The 20798-nt window shown below is 38.6% G+C and overlaps 1 protein-coding gene across 1 annotated transcript in view; it reads right to left on the bottom strand.

Moving 5' to 3' along the window:
• The window catches only part of LOC136862145 (cAMP and cAMP-inhibited cGMP 3',5'-cyclic phosphodiesterase 10A-like), a 422768-nt gene that overhangs the window by 142456 nt on the left and 259514 nt on the right, over positions 1-20798 (bottom strand). The window contains exons 6-7 of the mRNA XM_068226202.1: positions 3969-4120; positions 3612-3781 (exon numbers count right to left, since the gene is read on the bottom strand). Of these exons, the coding sequence (XP_068082303.1) occupies positions 3612-3781; positions 3969-4120 (322 nt within the window). The remainder of the gene's footprint in view (positions 1-3611; positions 3782-3968; positions 4121-20798) is intronic.

Consider the following 20798-nt stretch of genomic DNA (forward strand, 5'->3'; position numbering starts at 1 on the left):
ATTTGATAAGATAATCTGCTATGTAGGAAATGATAAGGAAAGGAACGTGATTGTAGCGGGTGATCTCAATTTACCAAATGTCAATTGGGAAGGTAATGTGAACGACAGGATGCATGAACAACAAATGGCAAATAAGTTAATATGGGAAGGGCACCTGATTCAGAAAGTGATGGAACCAACTAGAGGGAAGAATATGTTGGATGTGGTGCTGATAAAAGCAGATGAGCTCTATAGAGAAACCGAAGTAATAGATGGTATTAGTGACCACAAAGCTGTTTTTGTCGTAGTTAAAAATAAATGAAAGAAAGGAAGGTATTAAAATTAGGACTACTAGGCAGTACCATATGGCTGATAAAACAGGCATGAGGGAGTTATTAAAAAGTAACTATGATTGCTGGAAAATGGTAAATAAAAATGTAAACAGACTCTGGGATGGGTTTAAAGCAATTGTTAAGGAATGTGAAAATAGGTTTGTACCTTTAAAGGTGGTAAGGAATGTTAAATATCCACTATATTATAACACAGAAGTAAAGAGACTAAGAAGGAGGTGCAGGTTGGAACAAAATAGGGTTAGGAATGGTTATGGAAGTAAGGAGAAATTGAAGGAACTTACTAGGAAATTGAATCTAGCAAAGAAGTCAGCCAAGGATAACATGAAGGCAAGCATAATTGGTGGTCATACAAATTTTAGTGAAAAATGGAAGAGTATGTATAGGTAATTTAAGGCAGAAACAGGTTCAAAGAAGGACATTGCATGAATCATTAATGAACGAGGGGAGTGTGTATGAGAGGATCTTCAAAAGGCAGAAGTATTCAGTCAGCAGTATGTTTAAAGATTGTCGGTTACAAGGATAATGTCCAGATAGGGGATGTGAGTAACACTAAAGAAGTATTAAAATTTACCTATGATAACAATGACATTTACAGTAAGATACAAAAGTTGAAATCTAGAAAAGCAGCTGGAATTGATAAGATTTCTGGCGATATACTAAAGGCAATGGGTTGGAATACAGTACCATATCTGAAATACTTATTTGATTATTGTTTGGTTGAAGGAGCTATACCAAATGAACGGAGAGTTGCTATAGTAGCCCCTGTGTATAAAGGAAAGGGTGTTACACATAAAGCTGAAAATTACAGGCCAGTCAATTTGACATGCATTGCATCTAAGCTTTGGGAAAGCATTCTTTCTGATTATGTTAGATATGTTTGCAAAAACTGGTTTGACAGAAGGCAGTTTCATTTTAGGAAAGGTTATTCCACTGAAGCTCAGCTTGTTTTTTTTTTTTTTTTTGCTAGTTGCTTTACGTCGCACCGACACAGATAGGTCTTATGGCGACAATGGGACAGGAAAGGGCTAGGAGTGGGAAGGAAGCAGCCGTGGCCTTAATTAAGGTACAGCCCCAGCATTTGCCTGGTGCGAAAATGGGAAACCACGGAAAACCATTTTCAGGGCTGCCGACAGTGGGGTTCGAACCTACTATCTCCCGAATACTGGACACTGGCCGCACTTAAGCGACTGCAGCTATCGAGCTCGGTAAGCTCAGCTTGTAGTATTTCAGCAAGGTATAGCAGATATCCTGGATTCAGGAGGTCAAATGGACTGTATTGCGATTGACCTATCTAAGGCATTTGATAGGGTAGATCATGGAAGGCTACTGGAAAAAATGAGTGCTATTTGACTAGAAAAAAGAGTGACTGAATGGGTGGCTATATTCCTAGAAAATAAAACTCAGAGAATTAGAGTAGGCAAAGCTTTATCTGACCTTGTAATAATTAGGAGGGGAATTCCTCAAGGCAGTATTATTGGACCTTTATGTTTTCTTATATATATAAATGATATGTGTAAAGAAGAGGAATCAGAGATAAGGCTGTTTGCAGATGATATTACTTTGTACAGAGTAATAAATAAGTTACAAGGTTTGGGGCGGCTGCAGGGTGACCTTGATAGTGTTGTGAGATGGACAGTGGGCAATGATATGATGATAAACAGGGTTAAAAGTCAGGTTGTGAGTTTCACAAATAGGCAAAGTCCTCTCAGTTTTAATTACTGTGTTGATGGGGTGAAAGTTCCTTTTGGGGATCATTGTAAGTACCTAGGTGTTAATATAAGAAAAGACCTTCACTGGGGTAATCACATAAATATGATTGTTAATAAAGGGTACCGATCTCTGCACTTGGTTATGAGGGTATTTAGGGGTTGTAGTAAGGATGTAAAGGAGAGAGCATATAAGTCTCTGGTAAGACCCCAACTAGAGTATGGTTCCAGTGTATGGGACCCTGACCAGGATTACTCGATTCAAGAACTGGAAAAAATCAAAAAAAAAGTAGCTCGATTTGTTCTGGGTGATTTCCGACAAAAGAGTAGTGTTTCAAAAATGTTGCAAAGTTTGGGCTGGGAAGAATTGGGAGAAGGGAGATGAGCTGCTCAATTAAGTGGTATGTTCTGAGCTGTCAATGGGGAGATGGCGTGGGAGAACATCAGTAGATGAATATGTTTGAGTGGTGTCTTTAAAAGTAGGAAAGATCACCATATGAAGATAAAGTTGGAATTCAAAAGGACAAATTGGGGCAAATATTCATTTATAGGAAGGGGAGTTAGGGATTGGAATAACTTACCAAGGGAAATGTTCAATAATTTTCCAATTTCTTTGCGATCGTTTAAGAAAAATGCTAGGAAAACAACAGATAGGGAATCTGCCACCTGGGTGACTGCCCTAAAAGCAGATCAGCAGAGACTGATTCATTGAGACCTTTAAGTGTGCAAAAATAAAAGTCAATTGCATCTACAAACAAAGTTCTAGCTTTACACTCTGAAAGCTGGTGCTAGTTGAATTTCTACTCTGAGATTGATTGACTGATTGATTAATTGATTGATCAATCAATTGACTGATCGATCGATTGTGTTCAATATAAGTTTAACATAAACTGAATGTTGATATGAAACCATTGCGATAAAACCAACTGGTTTTAACTTTCTTTTGGTCTTTATCTATTTCCAACCAATGTTAGCAAAGTCATCTCCACATAGGCCATGAAGGCCCTGGGAGAGGTGGAAGGTAAAGGCTTCCACTATCTGTAATCGCGGCACTTAATGGGTTAGAGTGATTAGCTCTACGCCCGGCTGCCTTTGCCCCCAGGAAAGAACCTGGTACTCATTTTTGGTATAGGCTGAGTGAACCTCAGGGCCACGTGCACTTTCGGAAGTGGAAATTTTGTTTTTAAAATTTTTCAACTTCCTGATGGGGAATTGAACCCATATCATTCTGGGTAAACTGAGCATATCTTTACCGCCTCGGCCAGACAGCCCCTTTATTTATTTCCACCATGTCTGAATCACCTGGAAACACAAACAAAACAGTGCCATTAGGAATTCTTCTACTCAGGATCCTTACTTCAGTTATGCCTTCACAGATTATTCTTGACGTTACATCTGTACTTCTCAATGGTAGTACCACCAGGCACACATTAAAAGTCCTGCAAATACTTTTTCCTTCTCCCTGCTTAATGCTGTTGGTGAGGCAACCTTATATTTACAGAATTTTTCTTCAATTTGTCACTCAAGATTATGTTAATAATCAAAGATATTTTATGCTATTTACTTGTATTACCTAGTACTCCATCTCGACCAAGAATAGGCATGCAGAGAATGGATCTTGTTATAAAACCAGTCTGTAAATCAACTTCCTTATTGAAACGAGGATCATTATAAGCATCCTTGATATTGACGGTTTTTCCAGTCTTTGCCACTAACCCAGCAATGCCACGATCTTTGCTGAATCTGAAACATCAATCCATTCAAAAATCAAGAAAAATTCTATCCTAAACTTAGAGTGTTAAAGACATGGGCAGCTCTAGATTGCATTATAATATTCCATGAGAAAGAATAATATAGAGTACCCTACTTCACTTAGTTTGTAAGAACTAGTTTACATTGCTTTGTTAGCAGTAAATTATATTGAACATACCTTATTTTTAACTTTTTCTTGTGCATCACACCTGATCCTGTTGTATTAGGTTCTATACCTTCATCAAAGAGATCCGCCACAAGCTCATCACATTCCTGATCTATTATGAAGAAGGAACCTCGTTCAGCTCCAAGGGTCGCTTTAGCAAATGACTGGAAAGGCAAGTATAAGGCACAATAAACAATAAACAATTAATAAATATTAGAAATGATAAAATAGTGAAAGATAAATATGAAGAGTACAAAAGAAAAACTAGTTAATCCAAGAGCATTTATATTTTAGGACAGTCATTTTAAGTTTTAAATACTATAGCTTCCTCAGTTTTTACGGCTGATTAATGCACATTAATTTTTCAGTTGAACAAGCTTATACAGTATGATGTGGGCAAAGAGTGTATCAGAAATACGGACACTGGCCATGAGAGGGGGGTATGTGAAACAATAACAAAAATGGCTGACTGTCTTTTAGAGAGCAAGCACGGATTGCTGCATGCTATGAAGTGTGGAATTCCATTGTTCTTGTTCAGAGATGGTGGTGTACAGTGAAGGGGAGGAATGCCACAGTCTGTAACAGGAACAATGAAGAATTCCCACTCACTCACTTACCCACTCACTCACTCACTACTAATCTGCATTTAGGGCAGTCACCCAGGTGGCAGATTCCCTATGTGTTGTTTTACTGGCCCTCTCCAAAATTATTGCAAAGAAATTAAAAAATTTATTGAACATCTCCCTTGGTTAAGTTATTCCAATCCCTAACTCCTCTTCATATGAACAAACATTTGCCCAAAATTGTCCTCTTGAATTCCAACTTTATCTTCATATTATGATCTTTCCTACTTTTAAAGACACCACTCAAACTTATTCGTCTATTTATGTTATTCCACACAATCTCTCCACTAACATCTCAGAACCTACCAATTATTGTTGCAATTTACAAACTGCATCATATAGGTCTGTCTTGATACAACTTAATTAAGAACTACTATTAAGTTTAATGGTCCACCCAATCAATATACATTACCAAAGAGTGTATAACATATTTTAACATTGAATGTGTTCTCACTTGTAAAGTCAAGTGTATTGATTGGGTGGACCATTAAATCTTGATACAACTTAATTAAGAACTACTATTAAGTTTAATGGTCCACCCAGTCAATATACATTACCAAAGAGTGTATAACATATTTTAACATTGAATGTGTTCTCACTTGTAAAGTCAAGTGTATTGATTGGGTGGACCATTAAACCTAATACTACTTCTTAACCTACCACTTAGTCAAGTAGCTCATCTCCTTTCTCCTAAGTCTTCCCAGCCTAAACTTTAAAACATTTCTGTAACACTACTATAATGTCGGAAATCACGCAGAACAAATCGAGCTGCTTTTCTTTAGATTTTTTCCAGTTCTTGAATCAAGTAATCCTGGTGAGGGTCCCATGTTCTGGAACCATACTCTAGTTGGGATCTTACCAGAGATTTATATTCCTTCTCCTTTACATACTTGCAACAACCCCTAATTACCCTCATAACCGTGTGCAGATACCTGTACCCTTTATTTACAATCCCATTTATGTGATTACCCCAATGAAGATCTTTCCTTATATAAAACCTAGGTACCTGAAATGATTCCCATAAGATTTATATGCCTTCTCCTTTACATACTTGCAACAACCCCTAATTACCCTCATAACCGTGTGCAGATACCTGTACCCTTTATTTACAATCCCATTTATGTGATTACCCCAATGAAGATCTTTCCTTATATAAAACCTAGGTACCTGAAATGATTCCCATAAGAAACTTTCACCTCATCAACACAAAAATTAAAACTGAGAGGATTTTTACTATTTGTGAAACTCACAATCTGACTTTTAACCCACTTTATCATCATACCATTGCCTACTGTCCATCTCACAATATTATAGAGGTCATTTTACAGGTGCTTACAACCTTGTAACTTATTTACGGCTCTATACAGAATAACATCATCCACAAAAAGCCTTATCTCTGATTCCAGTTCTTTATTTATATCATTTATATAAATAAGAAAATATAAAGATCCAATAATACAGCCTTGAAGAATTCCCCTCTTAATTACTATAGGGTCAGATAAAGCTTCACCAACTCTAATTCTCTGAGTTCTATTTTCCAGAAATATATCCACCAATTGAGTCACTCTCTTGTCTAGTCAAATTGCACTCATTTTTGCCAGTAGTCTCCCGTGATCCACACTATCAAATGCCTTAGATAGGTCTATCGCAATACAGTCCATTTGACCTCCTGAATCCAGGATATCTGCTATATCTTGCTGGAATCTTACAAGTTGAGCTTTAGTGCAATAACTTTCCCTAAACTCAAACTGCCTTCTATTGAACCAGTTATTAATTTTGCAAACATGTCTAATATAATCAGAAAGAATGCTTTCCCAAAGCTTACATGCAATGCATTTCAAACTGACTGGCCTGTAATTTTCCACTTTATGTCTATTGCCCTTTTCTTTATACACAGGGGCTACTAAAGCAACTCTCCATTCATGTGGTATAGCTCCTTCATGCAAATAATAAACAAGTAAGTACCATACTTCAGATTTGGTACTATATCCCAACCCATTGTCTTTAGTATATCCCCCGAAATATTATCAATTCCATCTGCTTTTCTACCTATAGTACTCAAATTTTGTATCTTCATGTAAATGTCTTTGTTATTATAGGTAAATTTTAATACCTCTGTAGTATTAGTCACCTCCTCTATCTGGACATTATCCTTGTAACCAACAATCTGTACATACTACTGACTGAATATTTCTGCCTTTTGAAGATCTTCACATACACACTCCCCTTGTTCATTAATGATTCTTGGAATGTCCTTGGAACGCTGCTTCTGTCTTAAAGTAGGTACCTTTACATACCCTTCCATTTTTCACTAAAATTTGTATGACTGCCAATTATGCTTGCCATCATGTTATACTTAGCTGACTTCTTTGCTAGATTCAATTTCCTAGTAAGTTCCTTCAATTTATCCTTGCTTCCACTGCCATTTCTAACTCTATTTCTTTCCAACCTGCACCTCCTTCTTAGTTTCTTTAAATCTCTGGTATATTATAGTGGGTCTTTGCCATTTATTGCCTCTTTCAAAGGTACAAACCTGTTTTCACATTCCTCAACAATAGCTTTAAATCCATCCCAGAGTCCACTGACCATAGTTACTTTTTGAAAACTCCCTCATGCCTGTCTTGTCAGCCATATGGTACTGCCTAATAGTCTTTCTTTTAAGATCTTCCTTTCTATCACACCTATTTTTAACTACAACAAAAACAGCTTTGTGATCACTAATACCATCTATTACTTCAGTTTCTCTATAGAGCTCATCTAGTTTTACCAAGTTGCTTATTATCTTTAGAGATGAGCCTTACACCTAGAATTTCATGTTTGTCACCTTTAACTTTTTTGTAGCTTAAAAACTCTTCTTTCACCAGAATGAATACTCTCCCTCCTACCATTCCTATCTCTAAAATACACACTCCAGTTCCGTGAGAAAATTTCTGCATCCATTATATAATTTCTTGATCATGATTCAACTCCTATTAGTATATCTGGTAAGTATATACACTGACTGACAGTGACAATGCAACACCAAGGAGGAGTGGTTCGAAAGGGATGAAAGTTGGGGAAAAAACAGAGACAGCACGGACGAATAATTGATGTTTATTTCAAACCGATATGCAGGTTACACAATGCGCACGGCATCGACTCAGTACGATGTAGGACCACCGCGAGCGGCGATGTACGCAGAAACACGTCGAGGTACAGAGTCAATAAGAGTGCGGATGGTGTCCTGAGGGATGGTTCTCCATTCTCTGTCAACCATTTGCCACAGTTGGTCGTCCGTACGAGGCTGGGGCAGAGTTTGCAAACGGCGTCCAATGAGATCCCACACATGTTCGATTGGTGAGAGATCCGGAGAGTACGCTGGCCACGGAAGCATCTGTACACCTCGTAGAGCCTGTTGGGAGATGCGAGCAGTGTGTGGGTGGGCATTATCCTGCTGAAACAGAGCATTGGGCAGCCCCTGAAGGTACGGGAGTGCCACCGGCCGCAGCACATGCTCCACATAGCGGTGGGCATTTAACGTGCCTTGAATACGCACTAGAGGTGACGTGGAATCATACGCAATAGTGCCCCAAACCATGATGCCGCGTTGTCTAGCGGTAGGGTGCTCCACAGTTACTGCCGGATTTGACCTTTCTCCACGCCGACACCACACTCGTCTGCGGTGACTATCACTGACAGAACAGAAGCGTGACTCATCGGAGAACACGACGTTCCGCCATTCCCTCATCCAAGTCGCTCTAGCCCGGCACCATGCCAGGCGTGCACGTCTATGCTGTGGGGTCAATGGTAGTCTTCTGAGCGGACGCCGGAAGTGCAGGCCTCCTTCAACCAATCGACGGGAAATTGTTCTGGTCGATATTGGAACAGCCAGGGTGTCTTGCACATGCTGAAGAATGGCGGTTGATGTGGCGTGCGGGGCTGCCACCGCTTGGCGGCGGATGCGCCGATCCTCGCGTGCTGACGTCACTCGGGCTGCGCCTGGACCCCTCGCACGTGCCACATGTCCCTGCGCCAACCATCTTCGCCACAGGCGCTGCACCGTGGACACATCCCTATGGGTATCGGCTGCGATTTGACGAAGCGATCAACCTGCCACTAATCAAAATAAATCAATCAAATCAATCAATACTGATCTGCATTTAGGGCAGTTGCCCAGGTGGCAGATTCCCTATCTGTTGCTTTCCTAGCCTTTTCCGAAATAATTTCAAAGAAATTGGAAATTTATTGAACATCTCCCTTGGTAAGTTATTCCAATCCCTAACTCCCCTTCCTATAAATGAATATTTGCCCCCGTTTGTCCTCTTGAATTCCAACTTTATCTTCATATTGTGATCTTTCCTACTTTTATAGACGCCATTCAAACCTATTCGTCTACTAATGTCATTCCACGCCATCTCTCCGCTGACAGCTCGGAACATACCACTTAGTCGAGCAGCTCTTCTTCTTTCTCTCAATTCTTCCCAAAACATACATTGCAACATTTTTGTAACGCCACTCTTTTGCCGGAAATCACCCAGAACAAATCGAGCTGCTTTTCTTTGGATTTTTTCCAGTTCTTGATTCAGGTAATCCTGGTGAGGGTCCCATACACTGGAACCATACTCTAGTTGGGGTCTTACCAGAGACTTATATGCACTCTCCTTTACATCCTTACTACAACCCCTAAACACCCTCATAACCATGTGCAGAGATCTGTACCCTTTATTTACAATCCCATTTATGTGATTACCCCAGTGAAGATCTTTCCTTATATTAACACCTAGATACTTACAATGATCCCCAAAAGGAACTTTCACCCAATCAACGCAGTAATTAAAACTGAGAGGACTTTTCCTATTTGTGAAACTCACAACCTGACTTTTAGCCCCGTTTATCAACATACCATTGCCTGCTGTCCATCTCACAATATTTTCGAGGTCACGTTGCAGTTGCTCACAATCTTGTAACTTATTTATCACTCTATAGAGAATAACATCATCTGCAAAAAGCCTTACCTCCGATTCCACTCCTTTACTCATATCATTTATATATATAAGGAAACATAAAGGTCCGATAACACTGCCCTGAGGAACTCCCCTCTCAACTATTACAGGGTCAGACAAAGCTTCACCTACTCTGAGATCTATTTTCTAGAAATATAGCAAGCCATTCAGTCACTCTTTTGTCTAGTCCAATTGCACTCATTTTTGCCAGTAGTCTCCCATGATCCACCCTATCAAATGCTTTAGACATGTCAATCGCGATACAGTCCATTTGACCTCCAGAATCCATGATATCTGCTATATCTTGCTGGAATCCTACAAGTTGAGCTTCAGTGGAATAACCTTTCCTAAAACCGAATTGCCTTCTATCGAACCAGTTATTAATTTCACAAACATGTCTAATATAATCAGAAAGAATGCCTTCCCAAAGCTTACATACAATGCATGTCAAACTTACTGGCCTGTAATTTTCAGTTTTTATGTCTATCACCCTTTCCTTTATACACAGGGGCTACTATAGCAACTCTCCATTCATCTGGTATAGCTCCTTCGGCCAAACAATAATCAAATAAGTACTTCAGATATGGTACTATATCCCAACCCATTGTCTTTAGTATATCCCCAGAAATCTGATCAATTCCAGCCGCTTTTCTAGTTTTCAACTTTTGTATCTTATTGTAAATGTCATTGTTATCATATGTAAATTTTATTACTTCTTTGGCCTTAGTCTCTTCCTCTATCTCGACATTATCCTTGTAACCAACAATCTTTACATACTGCTGACTGAATACTTCTGCCTTTTGGAGATCCTCACATACACACTCCCCTTGTTCATTAATTATTCCTGGAATGTCCATCTTGGAACCTGTTTTTGCCTTAAAATACCTATACATAACCTTCCATTTTTCAATAAAATTTGTATGACTGCCAATTATGCTTGCCATCATGTTATCCTTAGCTGCCTTCTTTGCTAGATTCAATTTTCTATTAAGTCCCTTCAATTTCTCCTTACTTCCACGGCCATTTCTAACTCTATTTCTTTCCAGTCTGCACCTCTTTCTTAGTCTCTTTATTTCTCTATTATAATAAGGTGGGTCTTTACCATTCCTTACCACCCTTAAAGGTACAAACCTGTTTTCGCATTCCTCAACAATTTCTTTAAACCCACCCCAGAGTCTTTTTACATTTTTATTTACCGTTTTCCACCGATCATAGTTACTTTTTAGAAACTGCCTCATACCTGCTTTGTCAGCCATATGGTACTGCGTAACAGTCCTACTTTTAAGACCTTCCTTTCTATCACATTTATTTTTAACTACCACAAAAACAGCTTCAAGATCACTAATACCATCTATTACTTCAGTTTCCCTATAGAGCTCATCTGGTTTTATCAGCACCACATCCAAAATATTTTTCCCTCTGGTTGGTTCCATCACTTTCTGAATCAGCTGTCCTTCCCATATTAACTTATTTGCCATTTGTTGGTCATGCTTCCTGTCGTTCGCATTTCCTTCCCAATTGACATCTGGCAAATTCAGATCTCCCGCTACAATCACATTTCTTTCCATGTCGTTTCCCACATAGCTGACTATCCTATCAAATAATTCCGAATCCGCATCAGTGCTACCCTTTCCTGATCTGTACACTCCAAATATATCAAGTTGCCTATTATCTTTAGAAATGAGCCTTACACCTAGAATTTCATGTGTCTCATCTTTAACTTTTTCGTAGCTTACAAATTCTTCTTTCACCAGAATGAAAACTCCCCCTCCCACCTTTCCTATCCTATCTCTACGATACACACTCCAGTGTCGTGAGAAAATTTCTGCATCCATTATATCATTTCTCAGCCATGATTCAACTCCTATTACAATATCTGGTAAATATATATCTATTAAATTACTTTATTCCTTTCTTTACAGTTCAACACTAACAATTTTATGTCATCCCTACTTGATTTCCAGTTCCCTGTTCCCTTATCACCGCTTCCTAGGCCATCCCGTTTCCCTGAATGTACCTTCCTATTACCCTTCCAAACAAATTTCCTAACTTATACGTACCACTGTGGTTTAAATGAAGGCCATCCGAGCCCTTCTCAGCCCGATCACCATACCCCTCGTAAAGTCGTCTGTCTGCTGGAAATGCCTCCGTTGACGGCGGCCTGGCATTCTTAGCTATACATGTGTCCTGTGGCATACGACAACACGTTCTACAATGACTGTCGGCTGAGAAATCACGGTACGAAGTGGGCCATTCGCCAACGCCATGTCCCATTTATCGTTTGCTACGTGCGCAGCACAGCAGCGCATTTCACATCATGAGCATACCTCAGTGACGTCAGTCTACCCTGCAATTGGCATAAAGTTCTGACCACTCCTTCTTGGTGTATTTGCTCTGTCAGTCAGTGTATCTATTAAATTACTTCATTCTATTCCTTTCTTTACAATACTTCTACATTTCAACACTAACATTTTTATGTCTTCCCTTTATGACTTCCAGATCCCTGTACCCTTATCACTACTCCTTAGACCACCCTGTTTTCCTGAATGTACCTCCCTATAAGGCTACTCAAAATACTCAAAGCTACTGACCACGGGTTCAGTTAAGGATGCAAGAAGAACTGGTCATCCATCTACTGTATGTTCCAAACTGACAAGAACATGACAGATGTGAGGGAAATATTCAATTGCAGCTTGGTTTAATTAACAAGTAAGGCAGCTTGTAAAAGTGGACTCCCAAGGTATAAAATACAGATGGTATTAAATGAAGAACTGCATTTCTACCCATGGAAATCCCATCATGTGCAGAAGCTGACATTAGAAGGCTGCCACTGCCAAATGGAGTATGGAGAGTTGATGTTGGGTTGGTACGAGGACTAGCCTTGACTCTTTCAAAACATCCCCTGGAGTGATGAGGTCTTATTCCATGTGAGATGTTTCATCAATTGACTCAATTGTCATTAATGGGGAGAACATAAGGAGAAGATGCAGAGCTGCTCAAAAATCACAGTGCAGTTTGGAATGTTCCATCCCCATCAACACATGTTCAGGATGATTACAACAGGGTGGGAGTAGTTGTAGGGCATAGGCATTCTAGACCAACATTTGCAATGAGACAAAGCTTCATCAATTGTACCATTTGCTGTTATGACTTAGCAGGACAAACTGCATTCATTGCAATTGATGATAATTATTATCATAGGTAATAATAAATAAATTAGGTCAAATAATCCCAAATTAGGGTAAAAATGGTCAAACCATCTATATTTGTACCCTTCTTTGGCAAATTGGTGTGGACACAATTGTTATTGTGATTTTCCTAGCAACAGTTTGATCCTTATGAAGCCAACTTTTTTTTTCACAATATCTTATGGTAACAAGACTTCCCTTAACATTTTGCAACTTCCTGTTGTATGACAGTGCAGAGCTATTTTGTCATTTACATGTTTGTACAGCAATTTGATGGTTATAAACACATTCCCATCATAGACTCCTGTTGGAGTACTATCTTTACAAATCCCCATCTCACGTCCAGAATGGACTGGATGCCATAATTAACCTGTATAAACAAATTATACCTGACTGGCCTTTGTTAGGAATATTAGGATAGAAACTTTGTTAATTGTAATTGTAAGCTATCTGATAGAGTTTTAATAGGAGCTGCTTAGACAAGGCTGTAAAAGTGTGCTCGGTTTAGCCGGAAACACATGAGTTCAATAAGTACCCTCTCAGTAAGTTAAAAAATTTAGAAAACAAGGTTTCCACTTCTGGAGTGGCAATGACCCTAAGATTCACTCAGCTTACACCAAAAATGAGTACCAGGTTAATTCCTAGGGTGAAAGGTAGCTGGGCATAAAGATCAATCAATCAATCAATCAATCAATCAATCAATCAATCAATCAATCAATCAATCAATCAATCAATCAATCAATCAATCAATCAATCAATCAATCAATCAATCAATCAATCAATCAATCAATTATTATTATTATTATTATTATTATTATTATTATTATTATTATTATTATTATTATTCTTATTATTATTATTATTATTATTATTATTATTATTATTATTATTATTATTATTATTATTATTATTATTATTATTATTATTATTATTATTATTCGCTGGGACCATAAAGAACCACGTTAAGGTACTGCGGCGGACGGCGTGCCCTATCTGGTCGGCAGGTTATGTTTGGGGGTGGAGGTCCGTTTTCTTCTGCTTCAAGTCTTCGATTTTGCATGTCTTCTTCTGCCTCGAGTCATTGATTACTCCCAGGGATTGGCTCATTCATCCAGTCAGTGAAGATGAAAGGTTGTTTATATTCAGGATGTTGTTCTTGTTGACTTGGGTCTAATTGCTGATCAGCGATTGTACCTGTCTTCTTCGGAACCTCCGTTCTAAGTATTTGGTCAATATGTCTTTTGAGGCTATAACCATCGTCTAGCTGAATCTGGTAATGTAAAGAACCGAACTTTCCAATGACTACGGTACTCCATACTTCCATGACATTTTATTCCCTTCATAGAATTTCACTTGGACTCTGTCTCCCACGCTTAGATTGCGATGTCCATGAGTCTCCTCTTGATTGCCTTCCTGTTTGATTGGGCGAATAACGTCTAGTTTGATCCGTAATGGTCTGTTCAGGTACAGTTCGGCTGGTGATTTTCCACATTCTAGAGGGGTGGCACGATATTTCAGAAGGATCTCTTGCACTTTTCTGGATATAGACAAGGGCTCATTCGACATGGCTTTTAGTCGACGTTTTAGCGTCCGGATGTTTCGTTCACTCATTCCATTAGTTGCGGGATGTCCAGGAGCTGTGAATTTTTGGAATATACCATGTTCCCTACAGAACGATTTGAACAGGTCACTTACAAATATTGTAGCGTTATCAGAGACTATCGCTGTTGGGAATCCATGAAATGAAAATATTTCTCTTAATAGCTCAATTGTCTTCACAGATGTCGGAGCTTCTCGAATTACTTTGATTTCTGCCCACCTGGATTTTGCATCAACAATTAGAAGGAAGTAGACACCTTGAAATGGACCTGCATAATCCAAGTGGACGCGGCTCCAATTGTCTGTAGGGACGTTCCAATGGTGAATCGGTGCTTTCGCTGGAGAGGATCGAATGTCAGCGCAGGCCTGACAAGATTTTACCATTTTCTCAATATCCTTATCAATATTCTTCCAGTAGCAATAACGCCTTGCTAATTGTTTCATTTTCGAAATCCCTATGTGTGTGCTATGTAATTCCTTCAGGACTAATGGCTGGAGTTTTGACGGAATGACGACTCTTTGACCCTTGAATAAGATTCCATCATCTAGCGTGAATTCATTGTCTACGGATTCAGATGACATGAGCTCTGCTTTGATTTTTGATAACAATTCATCGTTTTCTGTTGAAATTCGAATACTGTCAGGATTTAATTCCGTGGTTGCTATTTCAGCGATGGTTGAATAACAGAGTTTATGAACTTCGTCATTGAGAGTATATCCTTTGAAATGTGTGATTGAATGATCGCTGCTCTTGACAAGCAGTCAACGTTGGTATGTTCTGAACCTTTTTTATATACAACTTCATAGCCAAATCCCGAAAGAAATGAAGCATATCTTAATAATCTAGCAGAAGTCATAGCTGGTAATCTTGAATTCTGATGGAAGATTCTGGTAAGTGGGCTATTGTCTGTTATCAACTTAAACTTGCGTCCAAATAGATACATATAAAAATAGTTGACAGCAAACATAATTGCTAGAGCTTCACGATCCAGCTGGCTGTAGTTACGTTCAGCTGAAGACAAGGACCTTGAAGCAAATGCGATAGGCTTTTCAACATCATCAACAATGTGTGACAGGACTCCAGCAATACCTGTTGGACTGGCGTCACAAACTAGGACCAGTGGTAGATCTGCGTTATAAGGTATCAGCACTCGATCACTTGCGATCTCGTCCTTTAGTCTGGCAAATGCTGATTCACAAGAACTAGTCCAATGAACTTATTCTTGCGGAGAAGCTGTTTCAAGGGGTAGGTCATAGTTGAAGTATTTGGAATGAATCTTGAATAATATGTTATCATTCCAAGAAATCTTCGAACATCATCTGTATTGACCGGACGAGGCATTTCAAGTATTGCTTTAACCTTGGCTGGTGACTTCATGATTTTATTATATTCAATAACATGGCCCAGATATTCGATGCTGGTTTCAAAGAAAGCACACTTCCTTTGATTTAGATGTAAGTCGAATTCTTTGAGCCTTTGAAGGCAGGTAAATAGGTTTTGTTGACATTCTGTTTTTGTAAAACCATGAATAATAATGTCATCGAAATATGAATGAGTTTTTGATAGTCCAGATAAAACTTGATCTATGATTCTATTAAATTCGGACGGAGCTGTTTTTATACCAAAAGTAAGACGATGCATGCGATATGTACCTCGATGTGTTGATATGGTTTGGATCTTGCTGCTCTCATCATCAGCCTGGAGATGAAGATATCCTTTATATATGCCCAGGCGGCAAAAGTACCTCGAGTTCTTCAAGCTATGTAGGATGTCATCCACTTTCCGAATTGGGTAGTTTGCTGCTATTAATTTGTCATTAACGCCTATCTTGTAATCAACGCAAAGTCGAACTCCGCCATCGGACTTTGGAATCACTACTAGTGGCGAACCCCAATCACTGTAATTGATTTTTGAGATTATCCCACCTGCTTCTAAATCGTCTAATTCTTTTTCTACTTTCTCCCGTAAGGCATATGGAACATCACGTTCTCTATGAAAGACTGGCTTGGCATCCTTTCGGAGCTGAAGAGACACTTTCAAATTTGGCACACACCCAATCTTTTCTTCGAAAATTTCTGGAAATCTCTTGATTATCTCAGTAATACTACCAACTGACTGTATATCGATATGATTAGTATTTGATTCTGCTTCACGGCCAATTTCTTGAAGATTAATACCCAGCTGACGGATCCAGACACGCCCCAGAAGCGGTTCGAAGTCGTCCGGTACTGCATATAACTCTTCAGATGAAGTTCTATTCTGATAAGAAACAGTAACATTAACTTTGCCATCAGGTAAAAACACATTCTTAGTATAAGAACGAAATGCAACATCTGCTTTCTGGAGTTGTACACGTAAGTCAAGCGCTTTGAAACTAAAACGTGAGAGCAAGGTAAAACCGGCTCCAGAATCTACTTCAAATCTGTGGGGTATTCTTCTATAAGAACTGTAGCATAAAATTTCTTCGCATGTGGATATTCGTGATATTGAAAAATGTCTATTATATGGCTAACACCGAATGTTTGAGTAATATCTTCTTCCTGAAGAAAATTTGAATCGATTTCGGAATTCCTTCTTGTTGCTAACAAAGTACGTATACACACTTTCGTAATGTGGCCGAATTTCCCACATGAACTGCATTTCAGATTGTTAAAATCAGTCCTAAAATCCTTCGCGAGATGATTGTTTCTACCACAACGTAAACACATATTTTGAATTCCCAACTCCTTGTAGTCAATTTTTGATCTGGCCTTGCTTACAGGTGTTGCTTGGCTTTGATCACCGTGAGATACGACCTGTCTTGATTTGTGATTGATTTTGTGAACAGAATCATTACAAGTAGCCTTGTATACAGCTGATGGTGATAGTTCCTTGCTGTCTAACTTACATGTTTCAAGAGCGATAGCTTTTGTTACAATTTCGTTAAATTCTTGAACATTTGCCTGGAGTAATTGCTCACGAATTGAACTGTCATAAATTCCCCTAATGAACTGTGCTCTTAGAAATACATCTGCAATGCTTACCTTACATTCACATGCAGAATTGAAGTCTCAGTCAATTGTAGCACGCCTTAATGTAGCAACATAGTCAGCAATAGGTGGATTTTCAAGCTGGTAAGTGGATAAAAACCTATGTTGGGCTACCAGAACATTCTTCTTAGGACAAAGATGTTTTTCTAGGGTTTCAATTAAATTATCGTAATCGAAATCACTAGGTGTTTTTGGTGCCACTAATGCAGATAATGTGTTATAACTCGTAGATCCAATCGAATTAAGCAGCATCTGAGCGGCGTATTTCTTGTTGATGAACACATTTTGCAATTGTAGATAGTTTTCGAAACGTAGCCGGTAATTTCGAAAGTTCTCTGCTTGTGGGTTGAAACATTCAAAGAGTGGAATTAGAAATGTATTGGAATTAATAATAGGTTCAGGAGATTGAACTGGTGCTTGAGTTCTCAGTTGATCTAAGAGTGCCTGTTGATTGGCATGCATTGCTGCCAAAAATTGCTTAAACTGGTCTGCATCCATGGAGAAATGTTTGAGATATGTCTCCCACAAAAATAATTGAAGGTTAGGAATATGACATTTACGTAGTTGAGGTTATATACGTAACACGTGTACGTATTCCCGTTCAGTCACTAATCGCAGAACATATTTGTATTCAGACACAATATTATCATTTTCCTCTGACGTTTTGAAAGTTTTCCTCGTCGCCAATTGTTATGACCATACACGAATGACATTTATAATTAAACATGAACACCTTGCTTACACAACACTGTATTGAAAAGTGTCTCGTGATACACTGACATAAAGCAACCTCTACAAAGAAATAACACAGTTTCTATATAAAAGCTGTGGTCGACATGCGCGCATTCTACTGGGATATAACAGTCTTGTTGCATTTGACACTGAACTTGGCCTTCTTTAGAGCCCAAATTTCTCTCATTCTTTGTGAGTGGGCCTGCTTACGCTCCTCCGTCCAAGGGGCACAGTGTCTTCTCTTCGGTTGGTCTTCTCGGTTTAACCCGTTCGTCAATATTTTCTTGCGGAAGCGATCTCTGTTAAGGGCGTCTTCAGCTGAGATATATAGCATTTGCAGGTCTTCTTTGGTATTTCTAAACTAGGGAATTGTGGTTTTGGGGTTTGAATCAAAAAGTGGAAGATTTCTTTAGTTAACTTTCTTCCGTCCATTCTTTTCAGATGGCCGTGAAATCGTGCCCGTCTTTTTCTGATTGTGTCGGTAATTTTCTCTAATTTGCTGTAGACTTCTCGTTGAATCTCTTTTGATAGATTCCATTTCTGTACTTTGATCCCAAGATTCCCCTCACAATTTTGCGCTCTTTTTTCTCCAGTTCTTCAAGGAGTTCTTTGTTGGCATTAAGAGACAGGGTTTTGGCTGCATATAGAACTACTGGTTTCAGAACTGTTTCATAGTGACGTATCTTGGTGTTTTGGGAACGGCATTTTTTGTTGTAGAATGTGCGGGATGTTTGGTAGGCTATTTCCAGTTTGCGTACTCGCTCCTGAAGTGCTTCTTTGTCCAGTCCATTTTTCATGATGATCACACCCAGATATTTGAATTTGTCTACTCGGGTGATGTCCCCGTATTTTGTATGGAGTTTTGGTGGGGCCTCTTTAATGTTAGTCATTACTTCTGTTTTCTCAAACGGTCTATGCAGACCAGTTTGTTCGGCAATTTCCAATAACATTTCAACTTGAACTCTAGCGGTTTCTATGTCGTTTGAGAGAACAGCAATATCATCGGCAAATGCTAAGCAGTCTCTTGCGATCCTCTTGGATTTGGTTCCTATTCTCAATGGACTGTAGTTGGTTTCCTGTAATCTCACCCGCCAGGTTCTGATGATCTTTTCAAGAACACAGGTCAAGAGTATCGGGGATAGCCCATCACCTTGTCGGACTCCTGTTTTGATGTAAAAGGAATGCGAGAGACATCCGTGAAACTTCACCTTGGATTTTGTATCGGTCAGGGTGGCTCTAATTAATGCCAACATTTTCAAATCAACTCCAAATTCATTTAAGATGTTTAGCAGGACTTCCTGGTCAATGGAGTCGTACGCTTTCTTGAAGTCCACAAAGACAGACACATACTGCTTGGACCTTAATGTACAATATCTGATGATCGTTTTGATATTTTGGATTTGTTCAGCTGTTGAGGGACCTTTTCTGAACCCTCCTTGGTATTCACCTATTTGATGTTGACTTGTGCTTCCAAACGCTCAGGATGGCAAGTGATAGAATTTTGTAAGTCACGGGTAGCAAAGATATTCCTCTGTAGTTGTTGATGTTCTTCATGCTGCCTTTTTTGTGTAATGGATGAATCAAAGCTATTTTCCAATCTTCAGGTAGGGTCTCCTTGCATCAAATTTCTTCTATTTGCTTTTGCAAGATATCAAGTGATTCCTCTGGGGCATATTTCCATAGTTCTGCTACTACTGAGTCTTCCTCCGGCGTTTTGTTATTTTTGATAGGGCAATGTGGCGCTTGATTTCATTATTATTATTATTATTATTATTATTATTATTATTATTATTATTATTATTATTATTTACACTATTTTTGCCCACATTGGAGCACCAAAATCAAGCTTATACAATAAAATCTTCAAAAAGTAAGTACATCAAAAATACGTTAATTTTTTAAAACTTGATAATTTCTTATTTTCCACAAACTTATTAATTCTAGCTGATCTTGAAGCCCGTTCTTCTGCTGATATAACATACTGCTTACGTTTTGATGTTTTAAGTGGTAGTTTTGTATATTTGTTTAGAATCTTCTTCTCTTCCTATTTTCCATTTGCTCTGTAGTAATTTTCAATTCATCCAAATCCATTTGGATTTCTTTAAACCAAGTAGTTTTTATTTTTCTATTCCAAAAGGAGTCAAAAAGCTGTTTTAGGAGTCTTAAATTTGGCAAACGGCATATGTGTCCAAAAAATGCAATCCTCCATTTTCTCAATGTGTCAATAATTGATTCACTTTTCTTGTAAATTAATAAATTAGCTAAAAGTCTCCACTGGCCATCAACGTGATGTTTTTTATTAATAATTGTCCAGAGAATTATATCCACTTTCTGCAGTTTGTCTGTTGTTGCTTGGGCAATAATAATGGATAATTTTCACTTGCATACGTTGCTTCTGGTTTGATGACGGAGTTATAATGGCGAAATTTAGCATTAATTGAACTCGGCCATGTAATTTGTTGTGCTCGTCTCAATTTTAGAGTTCTATTATCTATGGATGCTTTTTCATTAGGATTCCAAGTGACACTTTCAATTTATTTACAACTTTTACTTTCTGAGTATTATTTAATATAATATGTGAAGTGTCAACTTTACAGGATGGCATCATTTCTGTTTGCTCAAAAAATATGTTCAACCCAACCTTCGGTGCTAATCTTCCTAGTTCCTCTACTTGAAATTTTACTTCTT

The sequence above is a fragment of the Anabrus simplex genome, chromosome 1, assembly GCF_040414725.1.
Source record: "Anabrus simplex isolate iqAnaSimp1 chromosome 1, ASM4041472v1, whole genome shotgun sequence".
Classification (NCBI taxonomy): domain Eukaryota; kingdom Metazoa; phylum Arthropoda; class Insecta; order Orthoptera; family Tettigoniidae; genus Anabrus; species Anabrus simplex.